Below are 18,855 nucleotides of genomic sequence, written 5' to 3' on the forward strand. Positions count from 1 at the left end.
TATTAAAATAAAGTCAGTAATGACATTTTTTGCGTTCTCTTTTTATCTGAAAAACTATCCAAAAGTATCGAAAGTATCGAAATACATTTTGGTACCGGTACCAAAATGTTGGTATCGTGACAATACTAGCAGTAGTGTAACAGAAGTACAGTAATCTTTGTACAGCAATCCTTTTTATGGTTGTCTATTTGACAAATAAATCCAAACCAAAGTCTTTTCTTGACATAACTTAAATTTAAAGTTGGTTTGAATTTTGAAACTCCAAAGTTAGATAACCAACAATGATCTTAGTGCTAAGTGTGAGTAGGATTATAGATTGTCTTTCTTATGGTGTACATAACCCTAGCCATTTCTTGCTGTTAATATCACTTAACCCCTAACATTTTCACTAGCTTTTTAAGATATATAAACATCTGTTTTGCCACTGTAAATGGTCACTATCAAATCCAAACTGTCCAAGACCGAAAATTAAGTTTCATTAATATTCAACAATATAACTGGGTCAATAAAATTATGCATATATGAAGAGGATAATGGCACAGCTGTTTATATGGAGTACAAGAGAGAATCACCCTCTGTAGCCCACTGCAGTGGTGCCCACCATCGTCCTCTGATTGGACTCACATGACATCATCAGACTAAGAGCCCACTCTCATTGGCTGAAGGTGATGTCATGATTCAGAGGACATATAAATGGTGCATAAACCCCACCCCTGGCTCTTTGTGACTGTCCCAGCTCTGTTTTTCAGTTTATTTACAGTGTATGCAACCTTTGTATTTCATTAATTTAAATAGGCTGTTTATCCTAAAGATTGATGCTATTCTTTTGAAATACCAGGACAGATGTAGTAGGCCTGCTTTCTTGTTTCGCCACTTCAATTCTACCATCTGAGTGTTGGCCTGCTTTTTTATTTGGCATCATAGCATACCATGAATTAATTCAGTCAGGATTTTAAAAATGTAATCTTTTCTCATGAGTTTTAGCAAATGGCTAATTAAAGCCATTATGTTCCAAAGCACTTGACCTCAAATAGCATTTGAAAAAAGTTGACCAATTTTAAATCTGTCAGATGCAAGGCCTTTCTCTTTCCCACCAACATGCACAATCCAGTCAGTGACTTCAGGCAAATCTGAACTCAGTAAGCCTGAATGCAAATTGGCTGAGGTTTAACAGAGCCATAAGTGTTGAATACCCAAGAGACAGTCAAACAGGATGTTGGCTGAATGGACGCTCTGCTGTAAGATACTGAACACCGTGTGGTGCTGCTACTGTCAGATTACTGAGCCCACCTTCAAAGAAAGAATCTTCAACTGAAAAAGAAAAAAAAACACTAGTTTGGGCCCTTTGCTAGTGATAGAATAAACAACTGCTGCAACTAGTGCTGCATTTCATTATTCCTTTCATCATAACTTGTTTTACACGGGTGTTACCTGGGATGAATTCAGCACACTAACCTGCAGCTGTCCCATTCAGAGTCTCTGCTGAGCAGGCTCCTGAGGGACCAACGGGAACGTTGGCTGGGAGAGGGACTACGAGACCATGAGCGAGATGGTGGCAGGAGGAGGTCCTGTGGAGGGCTGTCCTGACCTTTCTCTTCCGCCTCCATCTGAGTCACAGAGGGGGCGGGCGAGGGGCTGCGCTGGCAAATGGCGCCCTTATCCGCAGTCTCCTCTATTACAATTTGTGGTGTTTTAACCTGTTTAAGAGCACAGCCTTGGTCCTCCTCATTTCGTTTCTTGGTTCGAGTCCTACTGTGGCGGGATGAGCGGTAGCGGCTGATGCGTGATGATCTGGGGCTAGGTGAGCGTGACCGGGACTCTGTATCCGAGGATGGTGGCAGGACAGTCAGAGTTGGGATGGGGATGGGCTGAGCCACATTGATACCGTCTGGTCCCACGGGAGAGGACATAGTCAACATCACAGCTTTTCAGGGCTTTTTTTGCATCTCAGTCAAGTCAAGGGCACCAAACAAGGACTGACCAATATTCTGGTCATACTTGTGTTTCATATATTTCAGAAAAAAAATCAGTAAACACATCAAGTACTCCAGGCAAATTCAATTCTGAGTTTTTAAAGTAGACTGACCATAACTAAAGATGATTCAGTATTCCTCATATTTCCTGTGAACTTAGGATGTGTCATTACACCAGGCAAGTAAATTAAAAACGCAGAACAGATCACAAGTTAAGTAGTGTGGGTGTTCCTTCACAGTCAAAAATGATGCAGCAAGAAGCTGGGAGGAAACCTGTCAGAACATTTCACAGGCCTTCTATTTGGGTTATCCACATGTTATCCACATGTGGCTAACTTTGTGGAAAATGTTCTGTCATCCTCTTCTGTGTTCAGCTTTGTGCCCCACCTCTTCCTCTTCTGCACCTCTTGCACTGTCCAGTGCCACTCTTTCTTCAGAACTTCTCTCTTCCCCTCCCTTTGGCAGACTTCAAGTTTGCATTGGCATAATCAGGTTCATCTTTGCAAGAGCTGAAGCGTTACACAAACATAGACCTGTGTCTGGAAGTAGCTTCCTGAGGAGTGAAAAAGCAGAAACTTTGCATTCATAAGGCTGGCCTACAGCTAACTACCATTATATTGTATGTTTTTTCTTAAAATATTAACTGCTCAAGATTCCCACTAACAGAAAGAGCTGTGACTATGGCTATTTCTGTCTGGACCTTGACACTCTGTTCTGAGAGTTCTGGGAATATGTAGTATCATATGACAATGGTGATGGGAAATACTGTTCCTGTTAGAAGTTGATCAATAGGATTTATTATGGTGGTGTTGTTCATATTATAGCATTATTTTACCCTGTTTTATTGTAGTAGCATCATTAAGGATTTCTCCCTTCAAGTAACTCAGAAATGGCTAAAACTGGGTGACTGAGGTTAACAGACACCAGTCACTGTTTGTTTATTAGTGAACAGTAACAAACTTCAAGAAAAATTTAATTCCTGTGTGTTGCAAGAGAGGATGACACAAATGGTTCCTAGACCAAAAATAAGCAGGTGCTCTGTCTAAAAAGCCAGCAATTCCAAACCTTGACTTACAAAAACAAAGCTGATCCTTAAACTGTCCAGAGAGAACAAACACGCAATCTCACACAGCAACTACCAGACACTGCAGCAGACATAAAGAACACACCCTTCTAAAATACATAGCTCTACAAGGTCTAATTGCCACTAAAGGATACCAAGGTCATAACTACATGAAAATGCACAGCGGATGTGTCCACCAAGAGAAAAGGGTTGTGTGAGTATCACTTCATTGTCTGCCTTCAAAGCAGGCACTTCCAAGCCAAGGAACCAGGCTCTCCTGATAGTATTTACTGTGATCTGTTTGAACACGAACAATCTTGGCACAGACTTGTTTGTCCAGAGTAATACACCATAATACCTGTGCAGCCTCCACTCTTTGGTTGACATAAGCCTGGTATAACACAAGCCATCTTAAAGCTTTTACACACTGACAACAGCCATTTCAGATGCACAACACTATGGTGCAAAGGGGCAAATTCCACCTTCTGCAGTGAGAAGCAAGTGTTCAGAACTGCTGATCCCGTGGTATCAAGTTCATTGCTCAACATTAGTTGCTGCGCTATTCATTCTGACTTAAGAAATGATCTGCGTTAATATGAAACAGCCAAACACTGATATTTGTTGACATGGTATTCTGTATGATATTTGTTGACATGGTATTCTGTACAGCTGAACATCCAAAAGAGCAAAGGCCACAAAGAAAAGAATCGTTTAATATGACAGATGAGAAACCCTTTACAGCCTGGGAAAACTAGTTTGAATTCCTACCTCCCATTGGATGAGTTTCCTCCGTTTCTGTTCTCTTGTTCGGCCTCAAAAACAAGCCGAGATACTGTGCGGGAAGTAAGGTTAAAATCCACTTTTTCACAGGAACACATCAGCATTGTTAGAAGCATCTGCCGGCTGCAGACAACAATTAGCCTTTAGCCAGCTAACGTCAATGACAGCCAGGTTTAGCTAACGTTAACCCCCGACCTCTGAAGGCCAGCAGTTCACAATAAAGATAACGTTAACTATCTGCCTAGTAAGATTTAATATCTAACAGTGAAAATACTTCTTCCATTCTCACTTTAAAATACACCATTACAAAACACTGTTATCAAACAAAATTTAAAGTTAATGGCCAAAACTAGCTTAGCATCTGTTGTGCACTGTCTCGCCTTTAGTGACAGACAAACCTTTTTTGACGAAAAGTGAAAAGGAACGGAGTCAGTTAGTCGGGCGATTAACTTGTACGGGGGGGTTACCAGGAGTCTCGTCAAGAAAAGTATTATCCATGCTATATGTTTTAATACAACATCGACACACAACCTCTTAAAATATCTATGTACTATTAATTATTAAAAACGTTTATTTTTATGCAACAAAACATAACCACCACCGGCAAAAACAAGCTACACACCCCTCCGGCAAAACTTTGTGGCACAGTCCGGACTAACTGTTCAGAGGATGTGGCGAGAAGACGAGGGTGTTTATACTTTTTAACACAGCAGGTTTTCTCAGTACACCTTGAACAACAAATACAGATAAAACCACAGGTTTAGCATACTTTCAAAGTTAATTTGAAGGGAGCTGTTATGTGACCAAAATTATTGGACAGAAACATTGCGCCACCATGTGTCTAACAAGGTTGTGTGCAGTCATTATTTGATGACTATTGCCTTATACTTTATCTCACTAAATTGCTATAAAGCTATATGTGAGGTTGGTGAGTCTTAAGCAGAAATGCATAGTCAGCTAAAAGGTATGTGACATGTTCATCTCACCTTCCTCCTGCAGCAGCATCGCTTCACATGGACTCATGAGCTAGGCTAGATGCAGCATGTAAGATATTGGATATCTTCTCTTCCAATAAATAGTTCCAATGACAGGTCACCTTGTCTGAAAAAAAGAGCATACATCTTCAGCTAGGATGATGCATCAACACAGAGATTTTTACCAGTACATTAAAATCTAGCTTGTCAGAGATTAGAGAACCTGAAATCTAGTTGATTTTAGGGCTGTTCTTGATTAATCAGCAATATTTTTCATTAGTTGATTAATTAATTTATTTATTTTATTACTAAATGAGAACATAATTGCAAATGCTTATATTATTTAAGAAAATTATTTGTATTATAGCAGAACATCCACCACAGTTTCTTAAAGCTCAAAGCATTGATTCATCTGAGCAACAGTCCAAAACCAAAAGACATTCAGTTTACCATCACAAAGAAATGCAACAAATCCTCACAATTCAGAAGCTAGATCAAGCAAATTTTTACATGAAAAATTCTTAAATATTTATTCAATTATCCAAATAGTGATCAACTAATCAGCTTATCATTTCAGCTCTCATGGATTTAAAAGATCCCAGCAGTTTTAGTGTACTGTAGAGGAAGCACTTCTCCTGTACAACTTTATCATCTGTCAGTTTTATTTTCACAATGTTGGGCAGTCTGGATATGTTAAAAATACACAACAGGGCAGATAGCCTCACACTAAACTTTACAAGCTACAAAACGGATACATTTGCAGCCTTGAGAGAAACAAAGTCAGACTGATCATTTCATGTAAGTACTTATTAAAAATGAATATACAGCATTTAACAACGTATACCCTAAAAATCTGCAGATGTTTTGTTGTAATGAATATGTCCTTACCTGTTCGCCAGTCTGGTCTTCAGCCAGCAGTTGCCTCTGTATCATTTCAAATCAATGGTAAAGCATCACAATGACTTGGCAATTTCATATTCTCCGTAGGTTCACAAGGCACCTCCAGTTCAGTCACTCCCTGAGACTGCCTCCTGAAATCAGCATTTCACCAGCTCCACTTCAGAACAGAGAGCTGAGGTCTGTTTTACATATGCAGTCCGGGCAAGAAACTGCTCCGTGCTACAGGGAGTTGCGTTGCTGAGCACTTCTGGCTGCTGAATCCAGGACTAGAAACGCGATCTGTGCTAAAAAAAACAAAAACATCACTAGCACAGCAAGAGAGGAGGTGTGTCACTGTGTGTATGCATCTATAGGATGACAGAGGTTCAGCCCACTACACAATGCACACATATGCTTTTATTTCCCATCACAAGTGGGCTAACCCCCATTTCTTTCACCCTCTCTTGGTCATGTGTGCATCATTTTCATTTGCTCTGGCTTTTTATTGTCATTATCAGTCATAGACCACCACAAGATTAATAGCATCGCTGACCTCCAACACAGCCAAAACACTCAAACACACACACAGAGCTTAGCCAGCAGAAACACATCTTATATATCCTCCCACTGTACATGATGTGTATTTTTTCAATGATTTCATGGCTTAGAGTCAGACAAGTTCAATTTCAACTGTGACAAGGCATTTCCCTTTTAAAATTACATTTAAAAAACCTAATTACATTCATCACGTCAGCACGCTGGCTGTATCTAGCTCATGATTCTTTTTGTCACCATCAGCATGAATACTGACGCTTTCCGTCACTGTCTGTTTTTTCAGCCTTGACTTAAATGGCCTTGTTTTTCTGACTGACCAGTTGACTGACATTGACTGATAGTCAGACTGATAAGAGATATGAAAAGTGCTAAGAAGGCAGCTACATGTGTTACAACATGTGACCTTCTCTGGTGTTAGTCACTGAACAAGAAGAAAAGAGGAAAATGTTTAGTGAAGGCTGTGTGAAACAGGTTGGTAAATGTTTTATTGATAATGGATGCGTAGGCCATGTATCATTCACAGACCCAGACTGAAAAAGGTCAATTAATGAGAAGATATTGAAATATTTAAGTCAATGGAGTTAAATAGAAAATGATTACAGATTAAATAATTTCCTTCTGATATTTAATCCCACATGATGAACGATGGGGAACCTGTCATGACACTGTTGTGTTCGTGGTACAAAATTTCTAACAAATTTTTAGTCATTCAGACTCTGTAGTCAGAAATAATTGAGTAAATCTGTGCCTGAAAATAAAAGTATGTGTTTCTGTGACTTTTACATTTCTGGCAGACTGACCATGTGTTATCCTTGTAACCTGGTGGAGGTGCTTTATTACCAACTGCTTTTTCACTGGTAACTGTAGGTGGGCAGGTTGTCTTGCATCAAAAATTTCTTGTGGAGGATGTGACACCATTTATTGTATTTACACAATTATACACTTGATTATAGTGTTGCCTTCAAAAGAAGCATACGCAGTGAAAGATGTGAAACTTGAGTTGAGCTGTATAAATCTTATACTGAACGTTATGACCTTAAACCTCAGTTAAACCACATCTGCAGCAAGTTTAACTTAAACTTTGGTGACTTCTGAAGGAGTATGACTATGGGTGACCTACGGGTCTGACATAACATACTGCATTGTATAGACACTGTTAGAATCACTATCAGAATAAAAGATATACAGTACAATGTAGCCCAATGCCCCCCCCCCCTTCCTGCCAGAGGGATGCAGCTGCCCGCGAACCCTCACTTTTGACGACGAGTAACAGTACAGAACATTCATTTACATAGATAAAAACTATATTACATTAAAACATCAAGCATAACTACGTATATCTAAGTCCTGCATGGCTGTTTGCTTCACGCCAAGCAGGTGTTTGTCCAAAAACATTTGTTCATGCATGCCAGGGAGTATTTTGCACACCAGACCTGCTGCTCCTCTTTTTTAAAATCAAAATAGAAATAGAAATAGAAAATCCACCACATACAACAGACTCAATACATTTTGGCAAAAATTATAATTAATTATAACACAGAAATCTGCATAAGTATTTAAGCCTTTCACTAACACCTAATTTACTTTTCAAAGTATTTATAATGAACAAAATAAATAAATCAGCTTTAAAGGTATGACCTTTTCCTGTTTGAGAGAATATTCCTTCATCAATCTAGAAGTTAGAATAAACATGTCTGTGGGCTTGATTTGGGCAGACAGGGTGCAGTTATGGATCAGGTCTCATCATCTCGGGTTTCAGAGTCAAAACGTCCAACTCTGCTGGATTCACACGTTCTAAATATAGCTGCCTTAAAGTCGGACAGGACTGAGGGGAGACACACTGCTAAGAAACACAGAGTCGCTGGGGTTTTTTGTAAACAGTCTATGAATATAAGGTCGTTGAACTAATGGACAGTCTGGATCAAAACTTGGACTGGTTTGTTGTGAGGAACGTGGAATGAATCAGGAACTAAGAGGCGTTATGTCAGTAATGTAATCCCAGTCACTTCAGATATTTCTTGTCAAGTTTACTTCAAGGAAAGTTCAACATTTTGTGGCTGACAAGTTGCTTCAGCAGAAATGAACTATCACTTGTCTCTTTTGGTTGTCTTCAGTCTTTTTGGTAAGTCCACAATTACACTCTTAGCTTTATGAGAAACTATTGATGTCAGTGGTTGAAGTTGCACATATGAGTGTGACCATTTTAAGTGAGGTGATGTCATTGTTGTCTACGTTCTCAGAACCTTCAGATGAAATAACACAAATTCTAATTACTGTAAGAAAGGATATTAATAGACTATTAACACAGCTAATTACATTTTCATTAAATCAACATTTCTCTAAAAATTTATTTGAAAGACTTTAATTTACCTAAAATCTTAAAGTATATTGTATTTAATCATTTCAGTTGAGAAATCACCTAAAAAAAGGAAACTATAATTTATTTTTTGGGATTTTCATTAATACTCTATCTCTTACTCCTCTTTAACCAGTGTCTTTTCTCCTGCAGTGTCTCCATGCCACAGCGGCTGTGCGGAGGTGGACTCCCTGACCGAGGCTGTGGCGGGAGGAGGATTTTTGATGGGCTGCATTTCCTGTAAAAGAAGAGAGGAGGTCTCTGCCCAAACCACCGTAGACTGGCACTTCAAACCCCTGGGAGAGGAGGAGTTCAGGCATGTGAGTGTCAACACAGTCTTTGAGATTATTGGTTTGAGTTGTCCATTAAATCTGGTTGGGATTTCTGAATAAAAAGGGCTCTCTTTTACTCTCAAGATGCCCTTGAGCAGCTCTGAAACTGTGCCACTGAAGCTGATGGAAAAATAATTTAGCAGGCTGTTACTGTTTTTTAATTTGTCACAGTTTTCAAAGTCATTAACCTTGTTCTGAAGTACTATATTTGTCATTTGTATTTTGTTAGTTTTCCATAAACTTTTGACACTTTTAGAATTTGCTGTGAAAAATATATGTGGTTCAGACAGACAGACAGATAGATAGTATACAGGAGGACATAATTTATTACCATGTTATACACCACAAAATCTAAAAGAATATACACCTTACTGTCTAATCCTATCATCTTAATGACAAGAATATTCATAAAGTTTATTCCTTCTCCCAGATTTTCCACTATGACCACCCGAGTGCCGAGATCCTCCATGAAGATTTTCATAACCGTCTGGAGTGGCACGGGACACAAAACCACGATATTCAGACTGGAACCATTTACATCCACAACGTCACCTTCAATGACACGGGGACATTCCGCTGCACCTTCCACCGCACCCTCCTCCTGCCGCTAGCTGAGGAGCACGTCACTGTGACAAAGGAGGTGGAGCTCAGCGTGGTGGCTGTAGGTGAGGAGGGTGTACCTGTGAAAAGGCAGAAGTAGTACTCAGATCTTTCACTTAAGTCAAAATACTAAGGGCTAATATTATACAGTTCTTATAATTCACAAATTTGGGAAATAAAGCAGATCCAGAGTGGAGTTGATGAATAATCCAAAACATAATTCTATTTCTGTGGGAATATACAGTGAACAATTAAAGATGGAAGTGGCTTGAACAGGGACAGAACTTTGGCCCTCTAAGATTTCAAAAAGTCATCATATTATGACAAATATTACAGTGACTGAAATTAGCTTTTGAGAGCCAAAGATGGGGTAATTACACTGACTTTGCCTTCATGAGGCAATTTAGGATTCCCCCCTATTTTGGAGTTTTCCTGGAGCTCACATGTAGCAGCCATTTGAGGATCTGCAGCTCAAGGCCATTAGCATCTTAACTTAGCCATGGTGGTTAACAGTGAGTTTCCTTGGTCTCACTCAGTGGGTCTTAAGGTCAGCCAGAAATGAATCAAAGAAAAAAGATTTCTAATTTAATCTATATTTTTGGCAGAATTCCTTCTTAGCTATTTGCCAATTAGTGAACTTGTGCAATGGAACACTGTGGCTCTTGGGTGTTTCACCTGAACATTATCTCAACTGTTGGCTTCTGACTCTAGAGCAGCTTTACCTTCATGTGTTTTTAAGTATCTGCACAAAAAACATTTCCTGCGTAACGCTACATTGTGGATGCGCTTTCCCAGCCAATCGGGAGCTGACAGCGGTGATCTCAGAGATAATGATGTGTGTGCTGATCGTGGTTCTGCAGCTGTGGCTCATTGCGGTTCTGGTCTACTGCTACAAGAAGATTTCAAATGAGCACGAGGCTCAAGAGGCCCGTAAAGCTCTCAAGGCTCAGAAGACAGCGTGAGTCATTTGTCTTTATTGTGCTGTATTACTAAGGTGAATCATGGGGTCCGGGATGTTAATGACATACACTTTAGTATAATATACTGTCATTTAACAGTTTATATAAATGTAATTTTTACTAAATAAAGTTTGAGGGATTTGTTATGATTTAATCTGTTCTGTTTCTCACATCTGAATAGCTCACATTTCTCTTTACATTTCCAGACTGTTAGAACCTAAAGACAACTGCGACAGGGTGCAGCTGGAATAACATCATGGGTCAGTCAGATTTACCAACATTCACAGGCTCTCAAAAATATTTGCTTTAGCAAAATGTAGGATAATATGATCAGATTAGGATGATATGACATACAGTACATAACCACATCTCTGTAATTGTGTTATTTTTAATTGTGTATCCACCAGGTAAAAAGAAATCTTTGCAAGATTCAAGCTGAAGGTTGCGTTTAAACGGCCTGGACACGCACACATGTGCATGCAACCTGCATGGTTGACTGGCTGCAAAAGCTGATGGTTTAAGTGGCAGCAGGCAGGAGAGAAATCCCTTAGATGTCAGTGAAACGAGGTATCTAAGGTGTCATGCTACTAAATGCCCGAAGGTTTGTGGATTTAAAAAAAAGAAAGCAAAAACTGAAGCAGAATAAAGTAAATGGGTTTTTTGTGCACTGCGCGTGCTGTGTGGGCAGTTACTTAAGTGTAGAAACTAATGAACTTCTCAGTGTTAACTTTGACAATGAGTCACTGTTGAGGAACCACCCTTGTTTTCAGGATGTTGCCAAAGACAGTTTAGTGCAAATGCTGTGTAATGTGTGTTTTCTTTTTAATACTCAGTGGGAAAATAAACAACACTGATCTCTTTACCAAACTACTGCTGTGCCTGCTAATCTCACTGTGGAATAGAGTACAAAAATATTTATCTGCATATATCACTATCACTAATACTACTCTGTGGTAGGTTTCGGGCAACACACACACACACACACACACACACACACACACACAATTACAACAGAACAGTGAGTTAAAGGTCATTTGGGGGTGATTGTGCTGTAACTCAATCCAGTCTGAGCTGTGCTGCAGACGGTCCTCTGGTCTGAAAGCAACTTTGTTCTCCTGTGTCAGCACGGCACCATCCGCACACACTCCTGCTGCAGAATGTGGGCATTAGAAAATTTTAAATACATGGGACAATACTACACCAGTACAGGACACTGATTTACAGTATGTCATGGTACACCACTGCCTCAGTATACTGAGTTTTTGCCTTTGCCCTGTGACCTCCTCGTTTCATTAAACGTGTTGACATGTTGAACATGCTGCTTTTTTTTTTTGGCATAAAAGTATAGAAGGAGGGCACATTATGTGACTAAGAGAACGGGGGTTGTACATATTTATCTGAGGTTACCAACTGCTTCTAGTCCTGCTGGAGACATGACCTGGAATGATCACTGATGCAAAAACAGATTCCAGATCCTTGTAAGGTAGGCTTTTCTTTGCTCTGCTCGAAATCTTAATGTGGATATAATTCGAACAAATTAATTACCATATAATTTAACCTTTACTGTCATGACACCAAAACTAACTCAGCGCAGCCAATATTTTAAGAATGTGCATCCAATTTTAAAGATCAGGTTTTTTTGGGTGGGAGTCAGAAAACACATTTCAGGTGTAACTTTAACATATGACAAACTAAAAGGGAATTTAATACACATTTGTAAATTAACTGTGAAATGGAGTATCCTGAAATTGATTTCTCAGTATTTCCCTCTCAAGATTTATGATTTAAAGTGAAAACATGTCAAATCTTTTAGCACCTGTCGTCATGTGGAAATCAGAAACCATATTTCTATTTGTCTGTTGCCTTGTGCTGTGGGTTAGGAGGAATACATCAGATTTTAATCACACTAAATAATACAATAGTAAATTATACTATACTTTCTGCAGATATTAATCTTTGCCGTACTACTTACCCTTCCTCCTCAGTTGCAGTTTGCTGAGCATCCAGCAGAGGTCAGTCATGTCGCACATCAACACCACTGAGCTGCAGTCGCTCCTGCTCTCCTTCCTGTGGCACTGCCTCAACAGAACAAGTATACCATCTCCCTCAATTACTCCAAACTACACTACCCAGCAGGCACTGCACCATGTGGCTGGAGCCAAAGGGCAGTCAGAGGGGATCATGTATATCCTTCTGGTGGTCGGCATGTTCAGCTTCTTCACATTTGGGATCATGCTCAGTTACATTCGTTCCAAGAAGCTGGAGAGCTCTCACGATCTGTACCACCAGTACATTGCCCACGACTGGACCAAGGTGGTGACTCCATCCAGGGCCGCCACTCAGGCTCTGCACAGGGAGTCCGCAGGTAACAGAGCCTGCAGCAAGGAGCCAGTCATCATCTGCAACCCAGCAACACTGCAGCAACTGCCAGGCTAGAATCAGACATTTTCCACATTTAAAATTGTAACACTGTCAACATAGAAATATAGAAGGCAAGAGTTTGAATTACCTTAACTTTTAATGTTACACAGCAACCAAAAGGTACAGTGTTTGGTGTAATTTTACAGAAACAACTTGTACCATGTGGTAATCTCTGTTAACAACACATGTAGCTCCTCAGACTTTACAGTGACTACCGTTCTTCCAGCTGATCACATTGCTGCATATCCGGACAATAAGAGTAGTAATGCAGAGTAAAACTGGTAGTAAAGTGGATCATTTCTTTTCTAACTTTGATTCAGACTGTTTGCAAATAAGCAGGTGAACAAGTCTGTCTGAAAAACTGCCCCATGGGAAGTGGTTGGAGTGAAAAGAATAAATAACTACTGATCTGAAATCATTTTTCTTTTCACTTTTTTCATCAGAGTTTTTTCATCTGAGCCAATTCTGTATCCAAGACATCATGCCTCGTTTGGTATTTTTAGGCTTAGGTACTGCGTTGGCTCTTTTTTTCTCTTCCTTCCTCCTCTGTCGATCCTTTTCTCTCTCGGCCTGCTGGTCCAGTCTGTGTTGGCGGGCTCCTTTTGCAGCGCGGTCAGTCTCTCTAGACAAACTAAAGTGAACCATTTGCATGTTGAGCATTGGTACGATGAGGTTGTAATTGTCCACCATCTTGTTCAGTTTCACCAAGTCCTCCTCTACAGATGCACACAGCTGCTCCCACTGGCTTTGCTCTTTGGGGGTCATGGGGTCCCCAAACCTGGTCCTTCCCTCCAGTAACCTACTTCGGATCTGAGCAGTGGTCTCCCGGATGTCGCGCTGTGTGATGACCCAGGGTGGCTGGTAACCATTGTCTATAAGGATGCGGTTGAGGTTGTGAGTCATAGGATCAGCATACGGATTGTGCTCAAACTTGTTGAGAGGCTTTCCAGCTCCACTGAGGTTCCTGAAGTCTCCGCGGGCCATGGACTCCTGGATGAGGTCCTCCACAAGCCGTTCCACAGCCTGGGTGATCTTGATCTTTTGGCTGCGCTGACGCACGTCCCGTTCCACCAGTGCTCCCTCTGCAGCGGCTGCCCTCTCGTGCTCCCTCTGCCAGTAGTTTAAAACCTGTTCGGACGCCCGGTCGACACGAATCTGCTGGTACTGACGCTTGCGCTGGCTGGGTGTGCCTGAACCCATACCCTCATAGCTGAGGTAGTGTCTGTGTTGAAGTGCTGCACCTCTGATCTTATCCTCATCTTCCACTTCTTTGCCTTCATCAGGTCTCCTGGTCTTGCTCTGATGTGCCAGGACAGCACGGTAGGCTTCTTCAACCTGAGCAAACAGCACTGCATTTGCAGTCGGGGCCCCAGAGTCTGGGTGGTAGAGCTTTGCCAGGCGCAGGTAGGCCTCTTTCACCTGCATAGCACTGCTGTGCCCCTCATCAGGCAGTTGCAGAAGCCTGTAGCTCTCTCGTAAGCTGCAGCTGATCTGTGGGCTGGAGCTGAGAGCTCTGAGCCACAGGGGCTGTCGAGACAGGACAAGCAGAAAACGGCCATGGTAGAAGAAGTCACTGTGGGAAGCCAGGAGGTGGAAAGTGCAGCTCATTTCTGGCACAGTTCTGTGGATTTGAAGAAAACCCAGTCTTATAAATTATCTGTAAAGAAAGGTAGCTCAACATTCTCCCACTTGACATTATGAATATCTTTATTTTTAACATATTTATAATGCTAGCAGTACAGTTAAAAGTAGTTTCAACTCCAACCATGCATAGAGTAGAGCTGCAACAATGAATGGAGCTCTAATATACAGCATCCAATCAGCTATTTAGTGCTTCAGAGATTTAAGTATATAATCATTTAGGAGGCTGCAGTTTATGCTGCTGTTGAACTGTGATGCATTATTCAGAGGTGTTTCTGTCATTTAGCTTCACCTCACTGATAAAGTGGAGTGGACAAAATAAAAGAAACACCTGTCAGTATAAAGTAATACAATTCAACAGCAGCACAAACTAAAATGATCATACAGTTCAATCAGCACCTCTGAAACAAATTCAACAAAAACTAAACATTACAGTCTTTATGGAGGAGGACATACTGCAGAGCTGTTGTATGAGACTGCATACATTTTAGCTTGGTCTACTTAATAACCTGCCAACTCAGTGTATGAGGTCAGTACTTTACCTCAGAGCTGAGGCACCAGAGACCCCAAACAGAAATGATGGCATATAAATGTAGGAGAAAAACAATAAAGATTAAACTGATAAAACAATAAAATAAAACGTTTAGAGGTGTTAAAGACGTCTGAAGGACGTCTAAAGCATTAGGTTTAACGGACAGAGCTGCAGTAAGACCTTAATTTCAGTCCAACAGTAGCCTACAAACAGAATGGGCGTCTGCAAACAAAGCATTAGGTTTAACGAACAGAGCTGCAGTAAGACCTTAATTTGAGTCCAACAGTAGCCTACAAACAGAATGAGCCTACAAACAGAATGAGCCTCCTAATGGAAGCACAACATATGCAGTTATGTTAAAAGCAGTCTATAGTGTAGTGTATACAGCTAAAACAAAGCTAACTAAATCAATGACCTGCTGTCACCAATCACTAGAAAAAGCGCAGTACATGCTTGTCTAGAGGTGTATTTTCCTTTTAAAGACCAGATGAGCTTGCATCGGCCCCTCTCCTTGCATGCTGCTCATCGGGACCCACACAGTTACTGCTCCATGACAAACCTGAGGTTACATCTTCAGGGTGATTCTAGCTCGGCTAGCCAGGTAATGCACCGGGTAAGAAGGTCGGCACAAAGATTCTGATTTCCAGAAAAAGTATTTAACGCTAAATATACAATGAAAGCTGCAACACAAACCTCTTTGTGGCACACTGACAAACACCACCAAACTGGAAACGGCACAGAAAATCTTAAGTCACCTGTTTTTCTGTTGTCGTTATTCGCTGCAGCTTCTTCTTCCTCCATTTCATTTCTCTGCAGTGATGTTGTGTTACTGCTCTACCGCCACCTACTGAAGCATTCATATAAATAACCTATGTAAAAGTACTAATAGCCTACAATACTGTAAAATACTCAAATATACAAATATACCCTCCTTCTTCTTCGTCTTTCGGCTGTTCCCGTTAGGGGTCGCCACAGCGAATCATCTGTTTCCACCTAACTCTATCCTCAGCATCCTCTACTCTCACCCCAATTAACTTCATGTCCTCTTTTAGCACATCCATATATCTCCTCTTTGGCCTTCCTCTTGACCTCTTGCCTGGCAGCTCCATCACACTGATGATTTGCATGTTTAAATTTGGCATGTTTTTATGCCAGATGCCCTTCCTGACGCAACCCTCTCTATTTATCCGGGCTTGGGACCGGCACAGAAGTCACTGGCTTGCAACTTCGTTAAGTAGAAGTAGTACAATATGTAGTTCAGAATGTATTCAGTTCAGAATCACAGACAGTGGAGACTAAAAAGTATAGTCTTCAATGCCTTTACATTTAATTGTTATCATATTATTAATTCGAATGATTTCACCTTTGTTTGACCAGGCAAGGCCCCTTGAGGTTTGCAACAGTGGTGCCTGCAGAAAATATTCAGTGAGGGTGCCAGAGAAAATCTAGGGATGGTACGTTCAAGGGTGTAGGTTTAGTCTCAACACCGGTAGGGACAAAATACCCCATTAGTGCCTGAAACCTGAAACACTAAAGATGCACCTGTTCCCTCATCAGCCTGCTCTGCTTCTGACACACAAAATAATTCATTTTCATGAGGTTTCTAGCCTAATCATAATGAGTGATTTTGCTGAAACTACGGTTTAACAGCAAAGCTATTGAATAGCCTGTTTTTCCCAATAAAATTCATCACTATTATACAAAAGTGTTTTGTTTTTTTTACAAACTAAGTGTTGTAGTACAATCAGCAGATGGCCGCTATTGTGTGAAGTAATTTTGGTGATGCTACAGTATATGAATGAAATTATTTCCCAATAAAAATTTCCCCAAATTATGAAAAAAACATATTCTTCCTAGGATTGTAGTATAGCCAGCAGATGGACATTGATGTGTGAAGTAATTCTGGTAACACTGCAGTGACTAAGAGTAAACTTATTGAATATTTTTGTTGCAGGACTGTCTATTTTTAGTGTTGCACTTTGAAGACGGTCCCTGCGCACTCCTTTCACAGCCAGTGTTATACTGAAATCTGACCTGTCTGATTTTGTGCCCACAGGGGCGCTGTTGCACATTTTTATAATTTGTTGCATCGACACTGATGTCACTACTGTACACGCAAAACAACTGTCAATCACTAACAAATTTTCTGCTGCTCTCTCTCAACCTCTTGCCTTCATTTAGGCGAAGGTATTGAAGTATAGGATCAACACAGAACTAGCAAAAAGCAAAAAGGTCACCATTTCCCATTAGAATGTGACCTTAGTGTACCTATACAATAACTGATTAAAACATCAAAATCATTGTTTTTGCACCTCTGTCTCCCTCTAGTAGTCATCACAGAGCCAATATTACAGAGGTCACCATGTCTGATGGGCCACTGGCTCACTGTCCACTCAACAAATGATAAAAGTGTGCAACAGTGCCACAGTGGTCACAAAATCTGATGAGCAGCTGATTTAACACCTGCTGTACATTGAGACCAGTGTTATTTGTCTGGAGCAGAAGATGTCTCAGTTTGAAAAAAAATGAGACATTTATGTCCAGCACATATTTTATATTATTTGAAAATATCTTCCATTCTTTGAATCATAGCCTTGAACTAAAATTTTATTTCAAATGTCAAAAGTCTAGGCAGCCATAAATTCAACAAGTGGCTGTAATTATAGGTGCATCTGTATTTTACAGCATAAAATAATGAATTATAGATGGAAAAAATGTCTGTCCTACAGTTCTGATTAAATGACAGACTTCGGATGTCATACTCGGTTTCTTTAACTTCTATTTCAATGATTTTTATAATTTAGTAACAACCAACATCTCATTCCATTTCAATAGTTTTATCTCAAAATCATGTGCAAAAATAATTTCCTTTCTTGAGAATGCTCCCTTCAAAATTCGACTCAAAGGCTTTCCATCTTAAACATACAGTATGTCAGATTTTTAAGGGCTTGTGCTGCAAAGAATTAGAGGGACTGGAGCTTGTTTGTTGAAGGGGGGCCAGTGGGGTAGCCAATAATTTTAGGATGGTGGCCATGCCATCCCCCACCCCCCTTGGAGGCACCATCTGTTTCTCAACCTATTTAACAAGGGTGCCCTGACAAGACAGCAGCATTAAAAGATACAGACAAGGACAATCCAGTGTGCAGACAATGTACAAACAGAAACAGTACAGTATTGTTCAAAATAATAGCAGTACAATGTGACTAACCAGAATAATCCAGGTTTTTAGTATATTTTTTATTGCTACATGGCAAACAAGTTACCAGTAGGTGCAGTAGATTCTCAGAAAGCAAACAAGACCCAGCATTCATGATATGCTTGCTGGAGGATCCCCAAGACGCTCTGAGCTCCTCTCTCTCTCTCTCCATGCATCTATATGCCATCATTACGCGTCACTAATTGTGTCTCCTCTCTCCTGTAGTGTGTCCTCTTGTAGTGTGTCTAGTCTTTGTGGTCATAAAGGCAAATTTAACCATGGTCGCAGTATTTATGACTCCTTTTCTTTGAGATCAGCAACAAGAAACTTCTCCACCCCCTCAAGAGCTGTGTAGAAGATCTCTTTGACTTTGTCGCCAGCTTTCAGGGGACCACGATAGAGTTCCCTCATTTTCTCCTGAGTGGTGGGGATGGTCCAAATGTGATCATAACGTTCTTCTTGGATTACAGCTTCTCTCAGAAGATGATCCAGGATTGGTCCAATATTCTTCACTCTTTGGATGAGATCCCCCTGGTGTTTATCCACAAAGTGCTTCCCTGAGGGCAGAGATTTAGATTAATATCATACAACACT

General features: G+C 40.5%; 4 protein-coding genes across 7 annotated transcripts in view; 2 read left to right on the forward strand and 2 right to left on the reverse strand.

Annotated features, from left to right (window-relative positions):
* gramd1a (GRAM domain containing 1A) overlaps positions 1-2,298 on the reverse strand; it is a 42,047-nt gene extending 39,749 nt beyond the window's left edge. The window contains exon 1 of the mRNA XM_020587125.1: positions 1,456-2,298. Coding sequence (XP_020442781.1) covers positions 1,456-1,919 — 464 coding nt within the window. The 5' untranslated portion in view covers positions 1,920-2,298. The remainder of the gene's footprint in view (positions 1-1,455) is intronic.
* A 6,005-nt stretch (positions 2,299-8,303) lies between these two features.
* LOC109952188 (sodium channel subunit beta-1) lies at positions 8,304-12,437 on the forward strand. Its single transcript, XM_020587123.1, has 5 exons — positions 8,304-8,346; positions 8,734-8,900; positions 9,343-9,577; positions 10,308-10,470; positions 10,678-12,437. The coding sequence occupies exons 1-5, from the start codon at positions 8,304-8,306 to the stop codon at positions 10,721-10,723; spliced, it is 654 nt and encodes a 217-aa protein (XP_020442779.1). The 3' UTR covers positions 10,724-12,437.
* A 7-nt stretch (positions 12,438-12,444) lies between these two features.
* On the forward strand, positions 12,445-12,907 carry LOC109952189 (potassium voltage-gated channel subfamily E member 1-like). Its single transcript, XM_020587124.1, has one exon. The coding sequence runs from the start codon at positions 12,491-12,493 to the stop codon at positions 12,905-12,907; it is 417 nt and encodes a 138-aa protein (XP_020442780.1). The 5' UTR covers positions 12,445-12,490.
* Positions 12,814-15,991, reverse strand: dnajc28 (DnaJ (Hsp40) homolog, subfamily C, member 28). 4 transcript variants are annotated; one of them, XM_020587143.1, is made up of 3 exons: positions 15,821-15,991; positions 12,981-14,513; positions 12,814-12,903 (listed from the first exon to the last, which is right to left on the reverse strand). In XM_020587143.1, the coding sequence occupies exon 2, from the start codon at positions 14,498-14,500 to the stop codon at positions 13,343-13,345; it is 1,158 nt and encodes a 385-aa protein (XP_020442799.1). In that variant the 5' UTR covers positions 14,501-14,513; positions 15,821-15,991; the 3' UTR covers positions 12,814-12,903; positions 12,981-13,342. The 4 variants fall into 4 exon arrangements, with proteins under 4 accessions (XP_020442799.1, XP_020442800.1, XP_020442801.1 ...); XM_020587144.1 differs by lacking the exon at positions 15,821-15,991 and adding an exon at positions 15,759-15,804; XM_020587145.1 differs by lacking the exon at positions 15,821-15,991 and adding an exon at positions 15,625-15,731.
* Between the last annotated feature and the right edge of the window lie 2,864 nt (positions 15,992-18,855).

This window comes from Monopterus albus, unplaced genomic scaffold, assembly GCF_001952655.1.
Source record: "Monopterus albus unplaced genomic scaffold, M_albus_1.0 scaffold440.1, whole genome shotgun sequence".
Classification (NCBI taxonomy): Eukaryota; Metazoa; Chordata; class Actinopteri; order Synbranchiformes; family Synbranchidae; genus Monopterus; species Monopterus albus.

Excerpts from the sequence above, each read along its gene's own strand:
- LOC109952188 (XM_020587123.1), top strand. The coding sequence starts at position 8,304 with ATGAACTATCACTTGTCTCTTTTGGTTGTCTTCAGTCTTTTTG. Across the intron at positions 8,347-8,733 it reads GGTTGTCTTCAGTCTTTTTG|TGTCTCCATGCCACAGCGGC; the intron begins GTAAGTCCACAA and ends TTTCTCCTGCAG. Across the intron at positions 8,901-9,342 it reads GAGAGGAGGAGTTCAGGCAT|ATTTTCCACTATGACCACCC; the intron begins GTGAGTGTCAAC and ends TCCTTCTCCCAG.
- LOC109952189 (XM_020587124.1), top strand. The coding sequence starts at position 12,491 with ATGTCGCACATCAACACCACTGAGCTGCAGTCGCTCCTGCTCTCCTTC.
- dnajc28 (XM_020587143.1), bottom strand. The coding sequence starts at position 14,500 with ATGAGCTGCACTTTCCACCTCCTGGCTTCCCACAGTGACTTCTTCTAC.